The sequence below is a fragment of the Apteryx rowi genome, unplaced genomic scaffold, assembly GCF_003343035.1.
Source record: "Apteryx rowi isolate R43461 unplaced genomic scaffold, aptRow1 scaffold_3, whole genome shotgun sequence".
Lineage (NCBI taxonomy): Eukaryota > Metazoa > Chordata > Aves > Apterygiformes > Apterygidae > Apteryx > Apteryx rowi.
In genome coordinates this window covers 2,857,627-2,884,214 of record NW_020449418.1, presented here as the reverse complement: position 1 = coordinate 2,884,214, position 26,588 = coordinate 2,857,627, and the positions used below count along the sequence as shown (strand labels likewise).

The window sequence follows — 26,588 nt, the reverse complement described above, 5'->3', positions numbered from 1 at the left end:
ATTATGCAGAAATATTCATAATAGGTTTAATAATGAAGCTGGAGCCCAGGCAGCCCAGGGAGGAAGGTTTTATTGTGCAGTTTCTAGAGCTGAGGCTTTGGATCAGGAATAACCATTTCCATGCTAGTGTCCTCCAGGTAACATATCAGGCTTTGGAGAATGATGAAAGATGCTCCAGGAGTAAAACCTGTGTTGAAGCAGGCACACAGAGCTCTGCAGCAAGCCACTGACTGCTGGAAAACATAATCGAACAGATCCTCTGCTTTTGCTAGCTCAGCTGATAGCTAAACCTTTAGGGTCTGATCCAAAGGTCACTGAGGTAAACAGGATTAATAAAGAAGATTTTTGGTTAGACCCTGTACTTTGCAGCTACTGGAGTTCATCAACACCTTTTCATCAGAAAATATCAACTCTGTGGAAACTCTGTTTTCCTAGACAGTTATCAGGAYGGCCATTTCCACAAGCCCTTCTCCACCCCTACCCAGGAAGCATCTTTCTCTGACCAGAAACACCACTCGAGATGGAAGTGACCCCCATCTCAGGGTGGAACGGGAAATAGTTCGATAACCCCGTGTTTCGTAAACCTGGAAGGACATTTCCCAGCCACCTCCAGGATTACAGCAAATCACACTAAGCTTCACTTATAGCTGGCATAGGGGCCTGCTTTAAGATGATTCTTCAAGGCTAAGTCTGTACTAATCTGGACAGCCTGACACACACATAACAGCATTATCTTGACAAGAGTTCTTCTTATAGCAGCAAATTAAATAATAGCTATGTGTAGCAATGGTATTGCGATTCCTCTTTTCAAAACACAGCACAATTTTAATAAATCCTTGTTGCTCCTGCCATGTAGGGGGTGGTTTTAGCCATAAACTACAGAGAGAAATTGAGGCATAAAGGCCAAGTGATTTATGTGCATATGCTGACCCAGCAGAACCTGGGTTACAGCTTGTGATTTTGCGGCCAGCCTTAACATCAAAATACTTAATTGCTTTTTATTTAAAGCCCTCCATTTGCCTTCTGTCTGAGAGTCTAGAGTTTTCACCAGCCAGGTTGCCTCTCTGAGCAGATAAGTGCACTCATTTGTAGTTACAACCAATCTGTAAGTGATGCCATGGGCTTTGAAATAGGAAATCCTATTTATTACATCTCAGCTAGCCTTGGCAGGAGGCTTCTTTAGGGACATCCATGAAATGTCCTACACCTTGTGCTCCCAGAATCTGCTGGCACAAGGATAGCTATGCCCTGGGCACTCAGGTCCTCCCCGTAGTGTGACATCCTGGTGGAACAGCCTTTAAGGGGACAGAAAATTGAAATTCACTTTAATTGAATGGCTTTGTGGGAAGGGCTGCATGTCAGAGGGGAATTCAGGGATGACACATGCAAACTGTGCTCTAAGAAGCTAAGGCATGAAGTTTTAAAGCACTTGCCTATGACAAGTAGAACTCTGTGGCTAGGGTTCACTGACTCTCAAACAAAGCAGTTTATCACCTTCAGCCATTCTCTCCATCTGCTTGGTTTCCCCAGGTAAAATACTGCCAGAAATGAAACAAATGACAGCAGAAGCACACACAAATGTTCTTATTACTGGTCGACCCATGATACCACTGCTTTCAGACGTTTATCCTAATGATTCAAAGAGCACAGGCGTCCAAATTTCAGATTTCATTTCAGCATATTCTAGACGTGGCAATTAGCACCATTTGGCCATGGTGCTGCCAGCTCAGTCATAAGAGGTTTTACAGGAATTTACTAGGATGGTTATACTTTTGTCAGTTCCTTTAGAGATGCAGAGAGGTAATTTCTCCTCTCTTAAGCAATGTAGGTCTTTCCAAGGTGCTGTAAAGTCTTGCACAATCAAGAGACTCCCCAGTGCGGTTCCTGTGTCGCAGGTCTCTGCTGGTAAGCCAGACTCCCCTACGTGCCACGACTCCCCTGCAGCTCTGTGGTCTTTCTCCGGAGTAACCTTGGTTCTGTGGTCAGGGTTATGCCACCTGGTCGGAGCCAACAATCACCACAGCCTTGCCGGAGGGCATGTGCCCTTGACACAGACTTCACATGATTCAGTTAGGTGCTTTTCAATATTCTGTAGAAGCATAAACTTGAGATCTGGTTGAAGAATTCATCGACCTTAGCAAAAAGGCATTTTAAAGTCCCCACAGCAGCAACCTAACCTCCTGCCCTCTTCCTCATTTTTGTGTGTTATTGTGGAAGAGTGCAAGGATTTCCCCAATCTATCAGAGAGATGAAAACTCGTCAAGTGTTTCTGAGGGGAGCTACAAGGAGGGTAAAGGGGAATAACATGAAAAAAGAACAACATACTTCTAAATTCAAACTTTGGTTTTTGAAAGAAGTCCTAAATCCTTCCTAAATCTGGCAGTGGGTAATAATGCTACCTCATGAAAGCAGAAGTCTTACAGTGTACCATTAGCCACTGTTAATGGGCCACGATACAGCCTGCCGAAGCTGTCACATTCGGTGCACATCCACACTGCCCAAATCTCATCATCCCTATATGGCTTCCTGTGACTGAGAGAGTCTCACTGCCTATCGTTACATAAAACCTTCCCAATTGCAGAAWTAAAGGATATTACTGGTGTTTGCTTTAAACACGTTCCTGAAGCACGCTGGCAATCTGTATGTGATCCTGTGGGCCCTCTGCTCTAAGGCAGCCTGTGAGAACATTTGACTTTCAGAAACAGAATAAACATCACCAGATCTGCACAGACTACCAAAACGCCTATTCCAGGCCGAGATATACGTTTCCCATATACTGATGGACACCCCGGCGGCTAATCCAAAGGACCAGCTGCAGAGAAGGAATAGCACTGTAAGGGCAGGTAAAAGAGAAGAGCGTGAGGTACAACAGGTAAAGTGGCGTACAGAAGGGGCAATAGAGCTCTCCTACATACATCCTTATGACAGGAAGGAGATAATCTAGTTAATGTGAAACGGGACCCCGTTCCAAGCTGCTCAGAGGAAATGCACGTTGTTTGTCTGTGGGAAAAGATATTCATGCAAGCTAATGAAACTCATTGCCTGGGCTCATTCGGTGCCCCTGTGCTGAAGGATACAGATCACACACAACAAAAGTTCTCCAGCCTGTGTTCTCAACCATGAACTTGGATATCTGGGRATAAATTTCCCCTTTGGGCAGTTTTTTTCACTGGGGGATTTCCYGGACTTGTGTCTTAGCACATGGTGCTGGCAGCTCTCAGAGGCAGAACGGCACAGGCCAGGYTCTCCTCCAGCAGGAAAAATCCTGCCTTTCTGTACTTCAAAGAAATTATAGAGTYGTGTTAAGAGTTATATTTTATTAACCCTACAATATCATGGATAATTCACTTCATGTCAATTCTCCTGGGCAGACAAAAACCSTGGGATTTTTGCCCTTCTTCTGGAATCCTGGTGCCCTCAGACCTTCTGCAGAGGTATTCTGCAGGCCTGAACGCAGCTAAATSCTCCCCAGGGAGATTTTGTAGGTATAGTAACATTGCTTAAAGATCGCTGCCAGCTAACTGATGTAATTTAAAATCCTTCAGGAAATATTTAAAACAAGCACACTAGAGAGGTCAAAGCAACGGAAATGTGCGAGTTGTGTTGGTACACAGGTATGCACTAACCTTTCTGAGAGCCCTAGGTGTGTGTTGATAGAATCTGAGTCAGGAATCAATTTCTAAAGYAGCAGAAAGAACAAGCTTTTTTTTTGTTATTTGTAATAAGCATAAATAAAGCTACAAAGGAATTGTGATAAAAATATAATTTGCTCTATAAGAGATAYACTAATAAAAGTGTATTAAAAACATATTTAGTAAAGTTTTGTGGTAGAGATTCAACTGACTTGATCCAAGAGCTGGAGCAGATACTAACATATTTTTATGAATCCAYAAAATGTTTAAAAGATCTCATGTGCAAAGACCCTAGGAATCAAATTTAAAGTCTGAAGCAATTTTTTTACAGTTCACTTATAAAAACAGAACCACAGGCTTGTAATGAAAATGCTGGCACATCTTTAACTGCGGGGAAACAGAAAGAAATAGAAAACTATTTAGTTTAAAAGGAAAATGGAAAAAAAAAACAAAGAGAAAGAATTTGCTGAGAAATTCTTCTGAGAAAGAACGCGAGTACACGTTTTCTGTTTTTTTAACCAGATGTAAAGGTGTTAATTGAAACAAAGACAAAAGGCTTAAATCACTGCTGAAATCCTACTTCAGGTCACTGGAAACCAATACTGCTTTTCACAAAAAGTCCTTCTGAGAAGGGCCAAATTATAATATAGCTGAGCCACTCTCATCACTGTGTTTTACTATGCGTGCCATTTGTTTCTTTGCAACATACTTCCAGACCTCTTTCTTTCTTCCCTACAGAGGAAAAACAAACATGTAATGTGAGATTGGTGTTTATTTGGTGCTAGTTATGTAGTCTTTCCGTTTTAAAAAAACAACAGCTTCCCAAGACAGATAGATCCTACAGAGGAGGAACACAGGGAAATCTACCTAATAATTAACTTCATTTTCACTTACTTAGACAGTCTCGTTAGTTTTCCTGTATGAGTACTGTATGCAGGAAAACAACTGTTGTAAAATGAAATACATTAAAATAATGTCAATCTTTTTACTTCACAGAGAATTCATTGTTCTGGGACCATTTAAAAAAATAAATCCACCTTTGCCCCTTCCTTCTTCCTTGAATTTCATGTAGTTTATAAATACACATACCTTGCATGAGCTAATAACAGATTCATTTCAGCCATGTTGTAACTGATGGCTATGAATTTGCAATATTTTCCTTATGTATAGTAAGAGGTAGTACTGAGATTCTCAGGAATAACAGGTCCATGCTTTGAACTGCCTTTCATTTTTATCCAGAGTCCATGCAATTCTTTACAAGGGCTCTTCAAAAGAAGTTCTGCAAGAAACAAAGCCAGCAAATTTGCAGTAGATTAAAACTCAGCAGGGGTGAATTCATATGTGGTGGAAAAAGGAATTAAAATAAGAAAAGCAATTCTACTTTCACATTTTCCAAAAAGAAAAGAATCATGACCTTACAATGATCGTAATTCCTAAATGTACTTTTCCAACACAGACCTAGTGCCTTGAAGTCTGTTCATGTCTGTTAATTTAAGCATGGCCTACAGAACTAACGTACGTGGATTCCTCAAGTCTTTTCCAATTCCCAACAAGAAACTGAGAAGAATCAGAGAATAATTTAAGTTGGAAGGCACCTCTGGAAATCACCTGGTCCAACTCCACCCTCATCCTGACTCAGTGCAACTCAGACCAGCTGGCTCAGGGCCTTTTCAGTCCAGTTTTTAGTATCTCCAAGGGCTGAGATTCAACAGCCCCTCAGAGTCCCTGTTTCAGTGTTTGACTATCCTCACTGTGATGTTTTCCTAGTATCTAATTGGAATTTACCTTGTTGCAGCTTGAGTCTGTTGCCTCTCATCCTGTTGCTGTACCTTCAAGAAGAGCCTCTCTCTGTCTTCTCTAGACCSTCCCTTGAGCTAGTTGAAGACAGCCGCTTGTACGGAGAAGGGCTGGGGGGAACTGGACACAGTATTTCAGATATGACCTCTTAAGTGCCAAGTACAGGGGAATAATCATTTAYGCTCTTGTTAACGCAGCTTACCGTGCAGTTAGCCTTCATGGCCAGGGGAAGCACTGCTGGTTCATGATCCCCTTGTTGTCCAGCAGGCCGTGCAGGTCCTTTACTGCTGAGCTGTTCCCCACCAGTCAGCCTCCAGCCATTATTTCTGCAAGGGGTTATTGCATCCTAGGTGAGACCCTTCCATTTGTCTTTGCTGAACTTTATGAGATTCCTGTTGGTCCATTCCTCTAGCTTGTGGATACTGGTGGATACTTATTAGAAATGGGCAATTGTCCCACCATTCCCCAGAGATTTTTTTATCAAGAAGTCTGTCTCATTATGAGTAACTAGTTTCTGTATAAAAAGCCAGTCAGTAGTAGTGAAGAACAGATAACAGCTCTCCCATGTCTTCTGTACTTGCTGAAATTTTTGAGCATTACAAGATTGCTTTAGTATATCCAGCATACCACAAAAAAACAACAACAAAAACCTCTGATGTGTAGATGTGCTTTAATTTTTTCCTGGGCTGCAGTTATCTTATTAAAAACAATTGATCCAGAGTGACTTTAAAAGACACGTCTGGAGAAGTTCACCTGCAGAGACAATTATTCCAGTGTCTTTCTCAGGCTTTTGAAAGAGAAAATGAGAACACATTTCTGTCGGAGAGGAGAAATTTGAGTAAGCAACTGATGTCTCTCTGCATTTTCTAAGTGCCAGTTCCCACTTTGATTAAACTTTTAATGAACTAGAGCTGAAGCCCAAATTCTTCACCTGGGTGAGATATGTAATTTGTCTAGCACTTGGTATGTAATTGGCAGGCAGTTTGGTCTTAGCTTGTCGCTTTGGGCAAGCCTCAGTGACCCTAATGCCTGGGAATGGTCTTGAAAATCCCTCTGAAACAAGCAGCATCCACAGTGCACTGTTAATCCGTTGATGGCCCCTAAAATCACTCTGCTCTGCTGTCTAATGAGGTGTCTGCATTGTGCTTGTTTTACAGTCCTGCTTCCTGCTTCCAGCTCCAAGCTGTTCCATGGAGCTCATTTAGCCACTGCACCCGCCTCCCCCTGACCCCCCATCCAGGCCACACTGGGACCTCCATCCTTTCAGTCCAGCCCCTCTCTTCCAGCAGTTCTTGGCATCAGCAGGCAGCAGGCCACTGGCACATGGCCATCCTTCAAAAATATCTTAGGACTAGGTAGAGGGAGAGGATTTCATTAGCATTTTTCCCTTTAGGTTGCTTACTTTTCTGAAACCCTAACTGTAGATAAAATTTACCCAGGCAGGCAATAATTTCCCACAGAGCAAAAAGAGAGATGGGGAAGGAGAGTGTGGGAAGAGAGGCCCTCATGATCCAGTTCTCCTTTTTTGTAAGGGTGGAAAGATATAGTCCAGGCACTCACATTTTTTCCTGCCCAGAAGTTGCACGTGGGTGTTATGCTCTTATTCACTGAGCTGGTGTCATCTGATGCTGTTTTGCATTGTTAAGTAGCTTCTGGATCCTCTCTTCTGATGGATGAGGCAATTTGTCTTTACGTAATTCAGAAGAGCCACATAAGATTTAATTAATATTTATAAAGCATTTAGGATGCTCAGCTGAAAAAGGTGATGATATACAGGCTCTACAAAAACATTCGCAATTTTTCAAGTTCTGTTATATTGCAGGTCAAGCTAAAGATTCTTTTTCCCCTTTGTTTTCCTACAACAATTCTGTCCCCTGTGGGTTGTACAGAAACAGTCAAAGCCCAGAAGCCAACAACACAGGGAATTTAAAGATGAGAGGAGACACAGCTTACACTGGTAAAGGAAGGCATTCCATGAACAGCAAAACCAACGAAACATCATCTTCTGTGAATTTGTGTCCTGTAACGTCTAACCACCACCTCACTGAATATCTTCCTACATCCCTCACATCTTTGATGGGCATGTGGTAGTGTAAGTGGTAGTTGATTSAATGCTACGCCACGCTGAGGGGCAAGCCAGCCCATGCACGTGCTGGGTCACCTGACTGCTGCACCTTGAAGCAGCAAACAGGTTGAATTGTATAGTAATGCTGTTATATCTTGTTACTATATCTGCGATTATTCTGACTTGTGCAAATTGGTTGAAATTGTCTGGACAAGAAAACAGATATTCCACCTGTCTAAAGAACCTCATTTCTTAAAATTTCCAAACACAACCCCAGTGCAGAGCAGAGCAGACCAAACTGAGGCTCTGGAGGCCTTTTAATGACATCTAGTTTTTGCATATGTCACATTCTTRCAAGTAGCTGTTGGTGCCAGCAAAGAAAAAAACTGCTTAGCAGAGGCTGTAGCAGACCGGAAATCTTCCCACCCTACTGCAGGGAAGTATCAAACAAATGCAACAGGGATCACAGTGACAACAGTGAAGGCACTGGACAGCCAGGGATCTGTTACAGCCGGCAAACAAAAGCACTAGTTAGAGGAACATCATAGCCCATAGGAAAACATGCGTACTTGCAAGCTTGTTTATTTTTTCAGATCTCATCTACCATGCAGAGGGAAATTACAGAGAAAGAGAGTGTTTCTGTGTGTTTGTATCTCCACTCAACCATGCCAGCAAAGGGAAATCATCCAGAGCACAGATTTGTCTAATGTGGAATGATTTAAYGGCATATGGCATAACTCAGTGAAAAACCCGAGGCAATCTCCCAGCACAGAAGCACAGCAGCGCTCTATTGTCATCCTTCCCTCCCATTCCCCCAGGCAAGGCTTGGCAAGGATGAGACCTGGCTTTCCCCAGCAGCTGGCCTCCTGGTGCTTGATTCAAAAGCAGCTTTCGCTCCTGATGGGGAAACAAGGGTGATGAAGCAGCTGCTCATAAGACTGAAACTTAGAAATTGTTTTTATTTTGCAAAGTGCAATGCCTAAAACCACTTCCAGGAGACACTTAAAAATGGTTGTGGACTTGTTCTGTATCAAACCAAGGGACGGCAGAGGCAGAACTCCTGAACTATGGTGCCAGGTCACCATGCCCTGATCTAACTACTGACAGTTGTGGCCCCATCTTTCCTTCCCTTTCCTCTCCCTTGTGACTGCTCCAGCACATTTCTGATCCAGTGTTGAGCCATTTCTATACTCTGAGTTCACAGAGAAGTATTCGGTGTTTTGTTCTGCCAGGTTTGTTTTCAAACACCATCAAGCCTGTCCTGTTGTTCTCCTCTAGATGCCTCCCTGATTGCCTCCCTGAAACATTCCTCTTCCACTATGTCTACAAAAATCTCGACAGTTTCTGGGCTGTCTACAAGCTAAGATCTCTGCCTGCCTTCAACCAGTATCATCCTTCTCTTTCCCAGGACACTGGATGGAACCATGGAGGACCTGGCACCAAGGGCAATACTCTTCCACCTCTTCCCAGGCACGTTTGCTCTTCTCCTGTGTACTTATCCCCTACACCTTTTTTTTTCAGGAATGAGCTCATGGTCTGTCATGGACTCTCCTAGGCATTGTGAAAAGTATAACTAAGTGATAAGGTGATAGACACTTTTGCAAACAAGAATGTACTCCAGCCTATAAACACTGCAGTCTATGCTGCATGGGAGGGAGCGAAAATCTATTTTGCCTTCAAATGGGGTGATGCTAGACCTCTTCCTCATTCTCTACAATGAGCTACAGCCCCATCTCACCCCACACTCATCCTAGCTCCCAGGGTGTAGCTGGGCTCTAGTGGAACTCCAGCTACAGATCTCCAACTCCCTAACCCTAACCGTGCCTTGCTTCCTAAGGGCCAGAACCCCATAGCTACAGCGTCTCTGAAGATGTGAGGACAGGTCAAGCAACATCACTGAGGCTTGCAGTGGGCTTTGGGACCTGGACAGGCAGAAGCTGCTGCAGGGCTGGACTCCAGSACAGTCTGCAGCAGGGAATACGCAGAGCGAGCTTGTATGCCTCATCTGCCCAGCTGCCAGAGCTGGCACTCTCTCAGCCAAAGGTAAGAGCCAGGGGAGCTAGCCACATATCATATCGAATTAGTGTGGTATAAAAACAGGCGGCAACGCAGCAGCATCAGTCCTGCCATCAGTAGCTGGTTTGGCTCTGCAAAAGGCTTTTCATCCTGAATACACATGTTGCCTGCTGGGCTTAATGCCCTGTTTGGGATACAGAGCAAGCACCTGGAGCAGGAGTGGCGGGGAGGCAGCCACCAGGCAGGCTGGACTTGGGGCACAGACGAGCAGGCAGACACTTGCAAGCAGGGAAGAGGATTCATTTGTCAAAGCTGATAGTAAGAGTAAAATTGACTGTACTGCTGCTGGCTGGCAGAGGAGCAGAGGCAAGAGAGCTGCAGTCCTTGATGCTCCAAAAGCTGCTGGATCTGAGAATAATGGAGTGAGAAGAAAAAGGAACGTAGGAAATCAAAAGGGAAATGTTTGCTGCAACAAGATAAGCCAAAGTGAATCATTCAGGTACAAATTAGCTCATACAAGGGCAGTTGTGAATTTTAAAGGTGCCCTCCAGTGGCTACATTAGTACCTATAAATCTCCCCCAGGCTTAATTAACCAATATTTCAGATGTGGGAGAAATCCTTTCAGAGTTCAAGTTGCATCAGAGTGACCATTTGTTCTCCCACAATCGGTTTAATGACAAAGGAATTGATTCTTTGCCATTTCTGCTGAAGGAACCAAATTCTGATCCCAAACTGTTTAGTTCCAGAATAATAAAAATAGTAATAATGTGAAAATCATCGTTGTGTCAGGTGGCAGCAAACAGGCACAGGGAGTTAAATGCAACTTTTTCCAGTTCGGAGCACACCTGTGTATTTATGATTTCTGTGTGGGCTGCCGCTGCCATGAGCTTTCTCATTTTAAAACTTCTCTCAGGCAATTCTCACTCTTTTCTCAGGAGAAGGTCCAGGTGAGAGCTCTGCTCTGCACATGATCTAAGTGGGACTGACGGGACTTAGGGGTCCTATCGTTGCTGCTTTGTTCTCCCCAYCTTCTTTTTTGTGCTAGCTGGAAATTGCTTGAATCACCACAGAAACCTGAAACCTTATGGGTAAGGGTCCCTTCAAAATACTGGTGTAAGGTATTCCTGCCCTCCTTTCAACCTTCCTCCATCATTTGGTCCTGTCACCAGTTTGGCTGTCCACCACTCCCTTCACTGTGCTGACAGAGGTTAGTGGCACTACGCAAGGAGCCAGATCAGGACTTGGATCCAGCTGAAAAATAATCCAGAAAGAAAGGAGGTGGAGGGGGAGGAAACTGAAGAATTTCACTCAGATGAGTTCCCAGCAAAGCCTCAAACCAGCTGTCTAGGAACAAGTGGGACACTGGCATGAAGGAGGAATTGAGCAGGGACAGGAAAGGGCAGGATTTGTCAGCGTCAATATTGTTGTTTACAAATGCACGCAAACCACATTTCCTGGGGTCCACAAGGCCATCTGGACACTGGGATGTTTACCAGAGGCACTCAGCAGGGCACTGGCTGTGTCCACACGTACCTATGTAAATGCTGCTCAGTAAAGTGAACTGAGCTGACTCCTCCACCCTAAAGGATTTCTTAACCCTTCAAATCTGCTTTGCACTGGTGCATTGGTAGGTTTCCAAGTTAAAATCACTGTGGGCTGATGAATTAGACTGTTCACTAGTCTTCCAAAGACTCTTCTTCCTGAGACCCTGGGGTTGAGAATATTGCCTTCGCAAGGAAAGGCCTTAAGAACATTTTAAAAGTAAATGAGTGCTTTCAGTGTTTTGCAGAATATTTACGAGATGCAGTGATGCCATGAGGACACCTTGTACTCCCATTCAGCCAGGGTTTCGGCGGTCCCCTCCAGTGTCAGAGCAAGGCGCCAGATCCAAAGGGATCAGCTGAGCTGGCAGCCCTGCCAGGGTCTCTGAAATACCTGGTGCCTTTCCACCTGCCTGCGAAAGACAGCCCTCTGCCTCCTGCAGCTGTGAAGCATGTCTTGTGATACCAGGAGGGACCATGTCTGGGTGGGAGGAAGACCTGACAGGGGCCAACACCCCAGGAGGCAGAACTTGCACCTCTGACACTTCAGCACTGAGGYGTGCTCGGGCGCAGACGTCGAGCGACGGCCTCGTTTCTTCGACGTGCCTGTCTGGATGCAAGGTTGCCAGAGGAAGGCAAGGTGAAGTGCTGACCAGCTGCTCCCTCTCCCTCTCGCTTTGAGCCTAATGACAATTTTTTGCCTCACGGAGCAGCGCGAACACCATCGCGTGCCCACAGGCCTTAAAGATGGCGCTTCAAGGTGTCGTTGTTCGTGTCAGGTGCCAAACGCAGCCCGACTCCTGCGATTATAAAAATCAGTCAGCAGCAGATAAAAACCAGCCCCAAACGAAGTACTTTCCACGTTAAGCAAATATCGCATCTGGCTGCCGCGGAGAGGATGTTTTGCTCCTAACGGGCAGCCCGGGGGCCGAGGGGTGGGGACGGCGGTGCCCAGTCCTTCGGCAGCAATGGCAGCCATAGGCGAAACTCCACCGCCACCTGCTGGACACACTGGAGACGGAGCTGGCCTCACCCCGGTTTGTTTGCCAACAACGTGGCAAAATCCTTCAAGAAAAAAGGCAGGTTAAAAATTCTGGGGCCAAACTCCTCATGCCGCTATTTTCTCGTCGCTGGAAATTTGCCTACCAGTGGACGCAAGTGGCTTCTACATATTTCCCTGTTAAAGACCATTTGCTACTTCATTTTATTGCAGCCCTGATGTACCTGAGAGGTCGTTCATACCTCGCAAAATACTATCCGAGTTCAAACAGCAGGCAGACGGTGGGGAAAGAGTGTTTTCTTAGGCGAGTTAAACAAACAAAAAAGCTTGTGTGGTTTCCACGTGAGGGAGCAGTCAGACTTGAGGTTAACCCCCTGTACGAGAACGAGATGGGGTGAAGAAAATGTAACAGAGCCCAGGCAGATGGCGGATATTGTTACAGTCGCATGGCGATAACAGAGAGAACTGAATTTTCGGTGCTAGAAGGCGGCGACTACCCGGAGCTAGTTGCCTTGGGAGCCTCCCTGTCTCCCTGTGCAGGCGCCACTTGCCCGGCTCGGGGGCAGGCACGGGGCAGAGCGGCCGCGGTGGAGGGCCTCGGGCCGGGCCGAGCACCGCGGGGCTGCTGGTGCGGCACAGCGATCTGGACAAGCGGGTCCGGAAGCTGAGGCCCGTATCTCCATTTCTCAGAGCGCCAACCATGCCCCGCGCACAGACCCGCCGCCGCCCTCCGGGCTCTCGCTGGCCTCTCGGCTGGATCTGGCACCAGGCATGAACCCTGGCGCTCGCAGTGTGTGCAAAGCCCACAGCCACTGCCCCCCGCGCCGTTCTGGTGGCAGCCCTGGCCCCGAGGCAGAGATTTGCCTCTGCCTCTGCGGACCACCGCACCTCTTCGTGTTGTGCAATAACATCCATCACGGAAGTGACCATTTGGGCGGCTGTACATGGATTTAAACCACAGACCGGCCCGTAAAAGCTCCTTTGCTCTGGTGTCTGACACCCGGGCTATCTCCAGGCAGAGCAGCATGTGCAAWATGTTCTGCACCAAGCCCAGCACCCGGCTAACCCCAAGTTAGCGGTAGGGCACCCTGCACCAGGTTATCGGGACAGCAATGTCTGCACCACGGAGACCTGGTTCTCTAATAAATGAAGAGGTGAGGCTTTAATAAGAGATAAGAGAGCCTTGGACAGCCTTGCTCAGACTAATCTTTTAATGGCTGGAAATGATAGAGAAGCTGCTTCAATTTCTTATCTAGCATTTTGCTTTGAATTATTAATAACCAATTTGTACTTAATTTATTTCGTTCAGAAAATTAATTACGTGTCATTGGTTCCAAGATTTTTGCATTTTTACTGCCTTTGCACGAGCAAAGGGATAACTTCATATACACCAATTAAAAGACAAAACAAACACACACACACACGTCCTGCCCTGCACTCTCTCTCCTACGTCTCTGGAGTATATCCAGAAATACCAGCTTCTAGTATTTCTGTGCTTCTTTGCTTCCATGACCTTTAAGTTATGACTTGAGTTAACAATTACAGCTAGTTAAGGGGTAAAACTCTCCTGATAGCTGAGACATCTTTCCCAGACTCCGGCACAAAGGGAAACAATATTGGGCAAAGGGAAACAGCTAGCAGTGTTGAGGGAGGTAGGGGCTGTGTCCAGGGTTGGCAAAGAGGGCTTGGGATTTGGGAAACACCAGTTCAGAGTGGAGCAGGTAAAAATTGCCACTCCTGTTCTGATAGGAGTGCTGATCCCTCTCCATCGTTTTCATTTCAACCCAGAATTAAAAGCTATTTCCTAGAATTAGAAAACTCTGAAAAAAAGTTAATCTTACAATATGAAATGTTTCCTCTCAGTTATGTCAGAAACTAATACACAGTCCACGTGAAACAAAACCTAGAACTAGAATTAGTTCACATTATATCTAAATATTACACAAATGTTAACCCAAGACACATCTAAGTTTTCTCATCTCTAAGAGACAGGAAATGTTCAATTTATTACATGTAATGATTTCACTTTGGGTTTTCGAAAATATTGTTCAAGAAATGTGCACTGTAGTATAGCTCTTGCAAAACAAAATTTCTTCGTATAGAACATGTTATCCTGAGAACAGCGGCATAGTATTCAAACTCATCTCATTTAGTCATTTTGAGCATTTTTGAAAATAACATTACTTCAGGAAAACAGCTATTACTGGATTAATCATTCTAGCCTCCAAAAAGAAGAGGAGATGAAAAACATGTCAATGATAACTGAATGACACAATCACAAACATTTCAGATGAAATTGTTTTGTTGAAAGTTTTCATGGAAAACCAGTTTTGCAGGGTTTTTTTTTTCCTTTCTTATATCAAAGTTTTAATTTGCAAAAAAACAAAATGGACATTTCAGTTCCTCATGAAAAAGAAAAGGCTTTTTCGGCCTCCACTTTCAAAACCCCAGACTGAACAAAATTATGAGTTCAACGCAAAGCCTTTCTTCAAATTTAGTTCTTTCACAAATGCCTTGCCAAAATTAGAAAACACAGACAAAAATACACCTGCTTTTTTAACGCATTAATTTTGAAGGAAAGAGTATTTTCTGACAGGAAGAAAAAAATAGGTCAAAATACTCATTAACTTTAATGAGCTTTTCTGGATTTTAAAGTGAACTTATCTTTTGGGGGCTCTATTTGAATGGGAAAGCTGAGTCATTCAGCGGAAGAGCTGCTGCTAAGAGGGAAGGACGAGGAGAAGGACGAGTGTCTAAACCCGCGGTGCACAGGAAGAGAAAACTGTGGAAACGGAGGATATAAATGGCCAGCCATCCCAAATGGGAGAGATTTGAAGGCAGAGGTGCTGAATCATGATAATCAAGTTTAATTAAGGGGAAATATCAACACTGAAAARGGGCTTTTAAAGCTTTCCGACTGGTAGTTTAATTGGCCTTCTCCATCCTGCGAAGACAAGAGGAAGCCTGATTCAAGTTAGCACCAGGCTACTAAAATTAGGCTTCAGCTAAATTTAGGGAGCATATGTATTAATATAACGATAAGGTGAGACCGTAAAATTTTCCACAGCCTTGATAACATGCAAAATGTTTAGCTGGGGAATAAAACCAGTCCATCAGCCCTTCCTTAGCCTCATGTGAAACAGGAGGATAAATCAAAGGTGAGACATTTACTTTATGGACACAGTCCAGCCAGCTGTTAACAAGCCATTTTGGGTACTGATAACACAGCAGCCGCCACACAGCACAGAGCTCGCATGAAGAGCTTGCTCAAGTATTTATTCAAGGTCCTGGAAAGGCTCCCAAAGCAAACGCATTATGCTAAAATAGTGTCTCTGCCAATTCTGTGGCATTTATAAATCTTCTTGTCTTTGGGTAGATACAATTTCTGGAGCCTGAACTCTTGAGAGAAAGCAATAATCAAAACAGTGGTAAACTAAGAAAATATTACTTGGTTTTCAGCATTTCCAGCACAGGGCCAAAGTTGCAATTGGTTTACAGATTACAGAGTTAATTTGTAATCTGCTCTTGTAATCGGTCAGGAACAGGCTGGGAGGTAACGCCTGAGGCTGGTTCCTCTCTTGCTGCTCGTTCCCTCAGGATTTTGCTACCAAACGACGCAGGTGGCTCCTACACACCTTTCAGTGGAAGCGTTTGCATGGCGTTCAGGATGCAGTGCCCCGGCACAGTGATGTTTTCTGCTCTGTTCTCTATTCCTGTTCCAGTCATTCCTGATATTCCATTTGCTTTTTGACCATTGCAGACACTACGCTAACATTTTTACAGAACTACCTTAATAAAGCCCTCACATTTTATTCCCGAATGATAATGGGAACCAGAGGTATAATTTATACTAGATACGCCTGATCCAGGACTCCGGGCTGAAGAACCAGCTGGACCTGTCAAAGCAGCCTGACCGAGCTCCTTCTGCGCAAACCCGTTTGCAGTATGCAAGGGCAAGCGGCTGGGACCTGGGAGGCAGAGCTGCACCTTCAATCCATTCTGCTTGCCACCATGCAGCACGACACAGGCAGGGACAGAGAGGCGAGGGCCCAAGACCCAGAACAGAGGACACATCACTCTCCCCAGACCATCTATTTCAGTGCGGCTCTATGCTTACATTTAAAAGATTTTCTAATATCTAACTGGATTCTTTTCACTGCAACTGAAGACCAAATTCACTACTTCCATCCAGCCTGGGTACTCCTATATGCAGGAAATAATCCAGATTATTCTCTTCTTCTCCACATGAATAGTACTTGAAGACTGTGATGCCACTTCTGCTTTCCAAGCAACCTCAATCTTTGGACCTTTCCTCATGAAGCAAGTTTCCTAGGCCTCCAGTCGGAGACAGGAAAACAAAAGTTAAGAGTTTTTTCCTTCCACATTGCCCATATTATTCTTCAAATTCTTCTTCTTCTTCTGAGTTCCTCAGACAGAACATGGTATCCCAGCTGACACCTTATCGGTTTGAGTAGATCTGGAAAGCCGTGGCCTGTGTTTGTCATCTACACACAGGCTTAGAATATCTTTGCATGACATCTGCCCTTCTCATAACAGCATGTCACTTTTGACTCATGTTCAGGTTGTGATCTGCCAGTAAACTCAAATTTTCTCTGAAGAATTGCTACACAGCCAGTTTTTTTCTTCTGTGCCTGTGCAATTAGTTTTTCCTCTCTTAATTGTCATACCTTGTACTCTTCCCTGAACTTCATCCTTCTTTTTGCCTTTGGATCTTTCCAAAATTTATCATTACCAATGGGATCATGAGAACCTTCGGTGCTCTCATTGGGTCTCCCAGGTATTGCTTTCTACAGAGTCTACTCTCTACTCCATCCTCCAGGTCACTAATGAAAATACTGCATAGATCAGACTTAGAACAGATGCTAGTGAAACTCAGTAATTCTTCGATTCTGACAGTAAATTATTCCTTAAGGGGAGAGAAAAATTAACTTAATACCCGTATGCATGCAGCCTTCCTTAAGTTTCCATCACTTGCTAATGAAAATACGAGATAGCATCAGAAGAAGTGACATGCAAATTAGGAGCCAAAAGACTAGTTTCATAGGTGTTAATGAACCCATCCATGCATGACCTCAGACATGTCGTCTGATCTCCAAGTCTAAGTTTCCTTACTTGCAAAAGATTCTTGCTTTGTGAAGCATTTGAGACCTAAAGATTGGAAGTACTATCAGTTTAAGAACCAATATTATTACTCTGCCGGAGAACTTCCTTTTTATGCAAATTACTTGTAGCAATTGTTCCATGCATACTTTCTTGAAATTTTGCATTGCATAATTGCATACACATATATTTGTATAGTTAATAATTATACAAATACTTACATGGCTTTTTTTTCTGTGACTATTGTTTCTGTTTAAGGTGTAGATGAAATCTAAAAGTCTCTTCTGCTCTGTGATCACTCAAGTCTGACCTCTAGCATAACAGAGCAATGAACATTTCATACATGTTTCTTCACATGAGTTAGAAAGTTCCTTATTCTAATCACAGAATCAACTATGATATTTCTGGATAGTTACACTAATTGATGAGCCAACTTACAGAAAAATTAAATAGGGACAATACATCTCACCTAGCAGATGTAAAGTGTAACGAACATTTACAAAAGTCTGAAAAGAAAAAGTTCTAAGTAATAATTCAGATCAATGTAGATCTTACCTTGACAAGAGAGGGCTGCTGAAAACTTGGTGTACCTTATGAAAGAACAAGGCAGAGAGCTCAAATCAAGTGATCCTTCTAAATAAGCCTGACAAGCTTTTATTACAAGAAAACTGAATTAAGCAAAAACAGGAGATGAAGTACTTAATCTGACATGGGATTTTAAAAGACTGAGAAATAGGAAGACATTTTCACAAAGAATAACATGCAAGGTCATCACCAATAAAAATTGGATTTTATTCAAGCTATCGACAATAATTGAATTTTAGTTTCCTACCTCAGCCTAGAGTTGTCAATTAATTCTGAGCCTCACTCGGCTGTGAACATTGCTGGAGGCCTCTCAAAGAATCAGCTGATTAAAACTTTTTTCTTTTTTCAAAGGGTAAAACAGCATGCCCCCTTCTGCATTTAAGTAATGATCATCTGTGCAGGCTTTATTATATTAAAGTCCCACTCCAGTTGATTCACATTTGCCAGATGCTGTAGGAATAGCTGACAAATACTTATTGCTCTCCAAGTCATCTTGAAATTGCCATGTGAAGGGACAAGCTGCAGAATGAGAGAGCAGTCTCAGATTTATGAATGAGTCCCCCCACCTCCCTCAAAAAAAACTTTTGGAGCCTTTAAAAGAGGAAACCATGTACAAGAGCCTTGAGTGGATGGGAAATTAGAGAAGCAAAAAGGCACCTCCGCTTTGTGAAAAAAATAGACGGTGACACAGGAGTCATGATGTCACCTCAGTCATCCTTTTAAATGGTTCTGCTCCAGCACATATACCAGGGAAGGAGTTGTTTTGTCCATGACCTGACTCAGCACTACCTAATCATTCCCATTACATCTTTAACATGTTCTAATTTTTCCCACCTACAAAATAGGCTGATTGATATTTTGGCAATCATAAACCACAGGAAGGCTCAACTATTTGAGATGGACTTGTATGTTTTGAGGGAAAAAATATATTCCTGCTCAAACTGCTCCAATCTTTACAACCAAACAGCCTGCATTTAGCAATAAAATAAGAGAATACCTTTAAAAATGCAAATCCAGTTACAGCAAAACCCAGAAGTAAATTAACAATTTGCTATTAGAAAATTCTTGGAAGGCATGAGATGTATACAGAACTCAGATGAAAACATGAGAATGAAAGGCCTCCAGATCTTCAAACAGCAAGGGAATAGTTGAAATCTGCTGTAGCCTGCATTCATATTTTATAACAGATTCTGAACTCCTTAACACATTAGAGGGCTTTGGCTGATTCTGCATAAAGAGTCTTTTAGTTTCTCCCACTAGCGGAATGTTCCCCACTGTGCTTTAGCCCAGACTCGTTTCTAGTAATAAAGCCCATGACATTTCCCTTAACGGTTAACTGCGAGAAAAGAGTACGCCTCAATCTCTCCCTTCACTGTGCCTTGTCTTAGCGTCTCATAACTGCTGGTGCCAGTCTAAATTATTCTCGTGCCATAATAGGAATTGCCACCAGAGATCAGAGGGCAGCCTTCCTAAACCCGTATTTTGCCTTTAAGAGCTGCCATCACCTATGCTTCAGCATATGAAACCCCACAGAAGGTAAACATGATACCGTCGGTCAATATTCAGTGGACAAACTGGTACAGAGATTCTTCTCAGTCTCAAACTTTCATGTGAATCTGTATCTAGAATGACAGCTTTCCATGGTTTAATTTCAGAAACTATTTGGAAATGGACAAAGATACAGAAAGAATTATCTTAACAGGTTATTAAAAAAAAAAACTAGAACAACATATTAAATGTCATATTAGCAAACAGTTTAATTTATTAAAATAACTCCAGTACACTTCTGTGCTTCTACAGTAGACAGCATTACACGTAACAAGTAAAATGTGTTAACATTCTCAAGGAAGCAGTATCGGGCTCACAAGTGCAGAAACACAACAGCAATAGTATCTTACAACACTTTCCAGCTCAACCGTCTTTTAAATTGTGATTCTGATACTTCTTTGTGGAGCAGACAGTTAGTTAAGCTCAACTGCATATGCTTCCTAATCAAAGATATGTGAATAAAGCCCTATACTGTCAAGAGAAGGCAGGTATGCCGCGCATGTCATCATGAGTAGGAAGTAAATGAATGAACAAGTTTGTGTGTCCTGGGGGAGCGAGTAGTAGTGGCAGCACGGGACATGGGATTCTACCCTTCAATCACACTAGAATACAAGATCTATAGGGTGCACATGGAAAGATTAAGTCTCATATTCATCCTATCCTGAAAGACCCTGGCTCCAAAAGACTTGCACACCTGAGTAACATGCTCGTAAGAATTACGAGACTTGTGCAAGTCTTTATAAGAGGAGAGCCTTAAAATACATTTGTGGTAATTCAGAGCCAGTAATTTCTTCTTTACTGGTATCAAAGATAATTCAACCTGGTATTGTATCAGCAAAAGAAACATGAGAGGTTAATAAAATCAGAAGACACTGAAGGTGTAAATACAGTGCAAAAGTGTTGGTTTTAGTTTTTGACTGTTCCAGTCTGATAGCTTTTATTCTGTGCTTTATTTTCAGGAAAAAGCATAGCTGTCATGTGTGTCATAATATACATGCTTGCGTACATATGTATACATGCACACTTGCTGCAGAAAGCAAAGGCTTCCAGGGGCAGTAGATCATTCATAGTACATGATTTTTCACATGCAACTTTTCCATATAAAAAACAAACCAATTTTAGAATGGTACCCTCCCTATGCTTACTATATGGATTAATTAATGTTTATTCACATGCATATTACCCTGCCCACCTACTGATTTATATTAACCAGATTTGTTAAGGTAATCCATAAGTTATCTTTAGTTGTAATACCTAGCCAGAACACTCTGGTAACCAGGCTATTCCTAGATTTTATGATAGCTAATAAGTCAGTTATTAGAACACTCTTTATAAAATGACTCAAGTTTCAATTGCTTCATATTGCTTCATTTTTAAAATTCTTTTTATATACAGTCTTCACTGTTAGTACACTTCAGATTTACTGAAGAGCAGTAAACTATGAGACCTCATTATTAACAAGCACCTAGTCTTTTTTGACATTAAATGGAAGCCATCAGCAACAACTGTTGTGTGGAGCATTCATCCAGTTAACAAAGAGTGCGCATTAGCTAGAATGAGATGAAACTGCTTTGTAAATAGCTGGTAGACTTTAGAAAAAGAAATTATGTGCAGCGTAGTCACTATCCTGCTGAGATAGCAGAAGTATGTAAAAACAAAAGCAATTATATGGTCATTTTCTATCTGTATTAATGTAGCTTTGGTTCAGAAATTCTTAAGTGTTGTAGAGCACCTGGTTTAGTGACAGAACACACGCATCTCACAGTGCTTAAGTGTATAATGCTAACAAACTATACACTGCAGGTTACAAATGTTAATAGCATTTAATAAAAAAAATTACAGAAATATTCCTGTTAACAAATGTGCAGTACAAATGCAAGCTCCTTGGCCACAAACTCAAATTGTGTGCATCGGTTTTGTGCTGGCATAACAGTGCAAATGCTGGGATTCAAGTATGCTTTGCCATATTTAAGTTAATGCCATGTTTAAGTTAAGCAACAGAGATTTACATGATTCTGTGATGAATTTGGGGGGCTTTTTCTGCTTGCAAGGATAGGACGTAAGAATCAAGTGAAACATTACAGTAATTGAAATGTTTAATTTCTCTCATATAGAAGGCAATCTAAATGAGGAGAACACATTTCACAAGCAAACTAGCTTCACGTACCACTAAGTTATTGCTTCAACTAGATCAGCTGTGCTAAAATACAGGACTACAGCTTGCAACCTCATCTCCACTCACATGGAGACAAAATGAAATCTCCTGAGCTCTACACAGTGCAAGTTCTTCATGCAAACGGACTGAATTGCAAGACTGGAGTCCTGTTTCATAGGACAGGATCATTCAACGCTTTGTTTTTTCTTTTCATACACCCAGTTAGATTCAGAAGCAAAAGTACACTGTTTATGACTTTTTTTTAATATTTCTAGAGGCTATTATTTCATACCATTTTAGATCTGCTCAGCAACAAAATACAACATGAACACTCTTTTCCAAAGAGTTGCAAAAGTTATTGCTGAAATTTTTAGGGCCAAAAATAAAATTATTTCACCAAATCAAGACTTTACTCCACTTAAAAAAAAGAAAAACCAAGAAATCTGACACCCTATTAATTAAAAAACTTAATAGTTTTTTTTTCAATTAAATAATAATCTAAGATTTTACAAGGTATTCACATTTAAGCAACCGTCTCATGACTTTCATCTGGCTGAAGGACAGATGCCATAATAAAAACAAAACTGCTACTATCACATTCTTCACGAAAGCAGTGATTAGTGCAATTTACCACTGCACTACACAGCTCTAATAGTGCAAGGTGTGTCTGCTGACATCAGTTCTCACAATCATCTGCTACATGGTTGTTATCCTCAGATGTCTGTAACTGTTACTGTCATTAGAATTTTGGCATTTATGTTAACATTTATGAAAAGCTATGGCTTTATCCACAAAGTATATATCCTGCCTAAGCAAAATTTTATAAAACATTTATTTAAAACAATAAAACTGGATTGGAATGAAAGTTGTTTATGCCATAAGCAATTTTGCCACTAAACTCAAGATGTCAGGGTTAGCTACAGAGCACGAATATCTGTATTTGTGCATCCATTACAGTCTTAAAAGTAGATTTATTTAAAACATAACACTGATAAAATGTCACTCTTCATTTTAAACCTAATTCTAATAGTTTATTTTATTTTTTGCAACATGTCTGATCACTTATATCCAAAGTGTCATCTGAGTATCACTGCATTACAACAGGATTGGGACTGTAAGAAACCCATAAATGCATACGGAAGAAGGCACTTGTCTTCCAGTGGTTCAAGTCAGAGAAGGCCTTACCCAAACAGTGGCACCTTTCACTCTGAAGGACTAGCAAATGTCCCCAGGCTTTGACAGAGTCTCAAAACCTATCTTCATGTCCCTGGACGAAGGTGCTATACGTGGTCTATAATACCATGAAGCTCATGATGAATTCCAGTAGTTTTTGCCTGTTGCGTTGAGGTAGGAACGTAGTGCTTAGTTCCAAGATAGTGTCTCTTCTTTGTGTGGTCTGATTGAAAACCTAGAGCACAGGGTGAATATATGCAATTATCACCATGTTCAAGGAGTCTCTTCCTGTAATTAACAGTTTATGGTCTGTACTAAATTTGCCCTCATTTACAAGAGTTTTTTTCTTCCTTGAAGGATTGGATGACAATGACTTTAGATATCATTAGAATTCACTCACTACTGAAACTATTCGAGTGGCATGAAAGAAGAGAAACTAAGAAATAAGCACAGCGTATGATAAACAGACAACTACTAACAACAGGGAGGGACAAAACATGCACTAAAAAGCATCATAATTGAAAGTTTAAGTACATCGAAAACAAGACTTCAAATGCTATTGCTGCGAGCAGATACAAAAGCAGATGCCGTCTGGTTCTACTTTTCTAACAGCAGCATAGACTAGAATTAAGATGATGGATTTGATAAATGCTTTCTTCACAGCTCTTACTGTCTACAGGAAGATCCCTTTACTTTGTTAAGCCTCTTTAACACATCGGAATTCAAGGACAAAGACTCCATATCCCTTATCTAGCAATATTTCTTTGCCTAAATGCTGATGCTTTCAAAATTGTACTGCTAAATCCTTTCTGGTATTCAGGAAACCATGTCATTCTGATGAAAGAAGGTCTTCTTTTGAAAAATCTAGATATGCAACTTAAAATGCAAAACGTAGTGGTAAAATGCCAAACTGCTCATTATTTTAATAATAAACATTATTTTAAAGTACACCTTTATCTTCATGGTGGACATTGGAGGTCCATTAGGATGACTCTCCTGGAACACTGATCACTGCTAAGCCAAAATTCAATAACTAATACTTCTTGAAGATTTAAGTAGACCTTCACACTTAGGTACAGCTGTCACTAAGCAAGAAGCATGCTGTCAGCTTTCTGACATTGTCAAACCCCCAATGAAGAATGACCAAAACATGCAGTTGAGCACAGAAACTTCAGTTGCTGTGAATGAAAATGCCTGAACGCCTAGCCACTCTCTAAACAGATCTTCCCAAATGCAAAAAGTGCCCTGTTCTGCACTTTGCGCCCGTCTCCTGAATCCCTAAGCCCACAAGACATTTGCACAGGTCTATTCACAGACTTTAAGCTGATGTTGCACAGAATTCATGAACTGTCAAAACTGTGCTCATTCTTAAAATAAAACTTAAGTCTCTGACTTTGACCACAGAACACTTACTCCAATTTCCTTAAAGACTTTCACTGCATTTTTCACATGACTGTAGGTAGCGCTCTCAGCTGCAAGGAAGAGAACAAAGAGGTAAACAAACTGCAATTGAATTTGGGCTGCCTTGATGCTAGGAGGAACAGGAGGAATAAAACACAGTTCCAGAGACAAACTGTTTGACATACCATACACAGCAACGTTTCTCTCTGTCCTGCTTATTAAGTGCCTGTGTAACTTCTGAAGGTATTCAGACTCCGAAACAGGACCACTAAAATTGTGTACAAAGATGACAGCAGAGCTATATGCCTCCAGTAAAGGTCCCAATAACCTCTGCAGGAAAGTGATGTACTGCTGGTGCTCCTGAGACTGACTCACCTAAGGAAGGGCAACAAGAGCATAAGTGACAGAGAACAGTGGAAATGAGAAGTGACCTGCAACATAGTATATGGCAAAACAGCAGCCAAAATAATTCTTAGTGCTACAAGGATTACAGGGGCACAACACATTATGAAAACACAGCAAAAAAGTAGTTTGTCGTGACGAAAAAACACTGCACATCACACATCTACACTAATTTTTTCTCCACCTGGGTATTAATAGTTTAACAACTATTTTCCTAAGATAAAACTAAAGGTGTTAAACTCTTCTTCAGCCAAGAGAAGTGTTACCATTCATTCAAAGAGACGGACATAATTTTCCAAGTGTTAACGAGATAACCTAAACAGTCTGAAAAACTGGTAACATGTCTAAAATCAACATGAGCAATCTAAGAAGGAAAATTGAGTCTGAAAATACCAGCAACACGTGCCCCTTTTTAGAATGTGTGTTGTTAGTAAAGAATAAAAGATTTAGGACACCATAAAATACTGAAGCCTTTAGCAGTTTTCATGACACTGACCATCGCTCTTCCACCTCCCTAGAAGATTGTGTGATGTTTCTTCACATTTTTTCCCCATGGGAAGGAGAGAAAGGTGTTTTACTGATTGTAGCAACAGACTAATGCTAAGAATGAGCACGCAGAAAAAGGTTGTGTTAGTACCCCTACTGAACTAGCGAAGCAGTTTGTATCTTTCATAATAGGCTTCAATATTATTAGCCTTAGGATAACATTACCTTCAGGTAGCAATCTCTCTGCTCTTCTCCAAAATCACTATCTTCATCTTCCTCATCACTTCTCCAAGATAAAGGTTCAGGGAGTTTTTTATCCCACTGCTGCTCTGTAAGACCGGGGCTAACATCTTCCTGATCATCCTGCTTAAATTTGAAAGACAAGGTGGCAAATAGGTAAAAACCCAAATCAAAGCAACAAATAGTTTTATTTTATAACATCATCTGACTTGATCAATCCATTAGTTTAACAGTGTTTAATGAAAGCAGGTGAGACCCAGTTCTAGACAGGGCTGAGATAAGCAGAGAGAAAAGACATTTGGTAAGAAAAGTGTTTTTCTTCAGTTTGTCTGTCACACAGATTCTGCAAATGTTGCCAAATCTCCCTACCAGAGGCCATGCCACTGCAGCTGCCAAGAAAGTATTTTCAATTGTGTTATGACAGAAAAATCGAGATGTTATCTGGATGTGATGCTGCTAACCTCCATACTACTGCTGCCTGTGTTGTTGTCAGTTAATGCAGAACGTCACCGTTTCCTGCTTATAAGTGGTAAGTTACTGCTTCTAATGATGTTCTTGTATTCGTCCCCACATGAGATATTGGTTGAAATGTAAAGAGCCAGTTTTAATCACAAAGGCCCCAAACTATTCAAAACCTGAATATGTTGAGATATAAAACTCCTCCATCTGCTGTGTCACAGCAATTCTGTTCAGCTAATCACCTCGAGCAACCAGCATCCAAGTTTAGTCTCCAAATGCCCCACCAGCAAGCCATCTCCAAACTTTTGAGAAGAGTACATGATAGCAAGAATGGCAGTGGTGGAATTTCTTAACTTCAGTATTGTGAAGGAATAAGAAAACAAAGCAACCACTGTTTGCTTTTCATGTATTTTGTAAAACCATTTATAACTATAAAGTGCTTGAGGGAAATGAAGAAAAGCAAAAAGCACACATGTGCCAAATACACCCCAGAAAACACTGAAGTTTACAGATGAGAAGCATATGACAGCATCTGTCAACTTTTGATCTGGAACTGCAGCAATGTGTTGTGATTTGTGCAACATACATTCTCAGGCTCATAACATAATGAATATTTACAATATGCGGAAAGCACTGTCACCCAGTGACTATGTCATCCCCCGCAGAGCAGAGCTGAGATTTTAATATAGTTGTTCTGGGGCTGTCTTTTCAGATTCTTTTTTCTGTTGGACCAAAGTGCAATACCTGAACTTTTTCTACTTTAAGCCTCACTTAGGTTGCATGCATTATACTGGTTTGGGACAAGAAAATGTATGACTGTAAGCTAAAGTTTAGAACTAAAAAGCAAGAAGATGTTTATCACCATCAAGAGGAGTGAAAAAGAATCATTTTCTATTCATACTGAACCATTTAAAGGAAAAAAAAAAAAAAGCCAAGCCTGACTCTGGTCTGGGCAAAAATCTGTGA

General features: G+C 41.9%; 1 protein-coding gene across 5 annotated transcripts in view; it reads right to left on the bottom strand.

Annotated features, from left to right (window-relative positions):
* Positions 1-19,490: 19,490 nt before the first annotated feature.
* Positions 19,491-26,588, bottom strand: part of GPAM (glycerol-3-phosphate acyltransferase, mitochondrial) — an 84,777-nt gene continuing 77,679 nt past the window's right edge. For 4 of the 5 annotated variants that reach the window (XM_026069743.1, XM_026069747.1, XM_026069746.1 and 1 more), the window contains 4 exons: positions 25,149-25,289; positions 24,221-24,410; positions 24,048-24,106; positions 19,491-22,869 (listed from right to left, as the gene is read on the bottom strand). In XM_026069743.1, coding sequence (XP_025925528.1) covers positions 22,753-22,869; positions 24,048-24,106; positions 24,221-24,410; positions 25,149-25,289 — 507 coding nt within the window. In that variant the 3' untranslated portion in view covers positions 19,491-22,752. The remainder of the gene's footprint in view (positions 22,870-24,047; positions 24,107-24,220; positions 24,411-25,148; positions 25,290-26,588) is intronic. The other variant, XM_026069744.1, reaches the window with a different exon arrangement.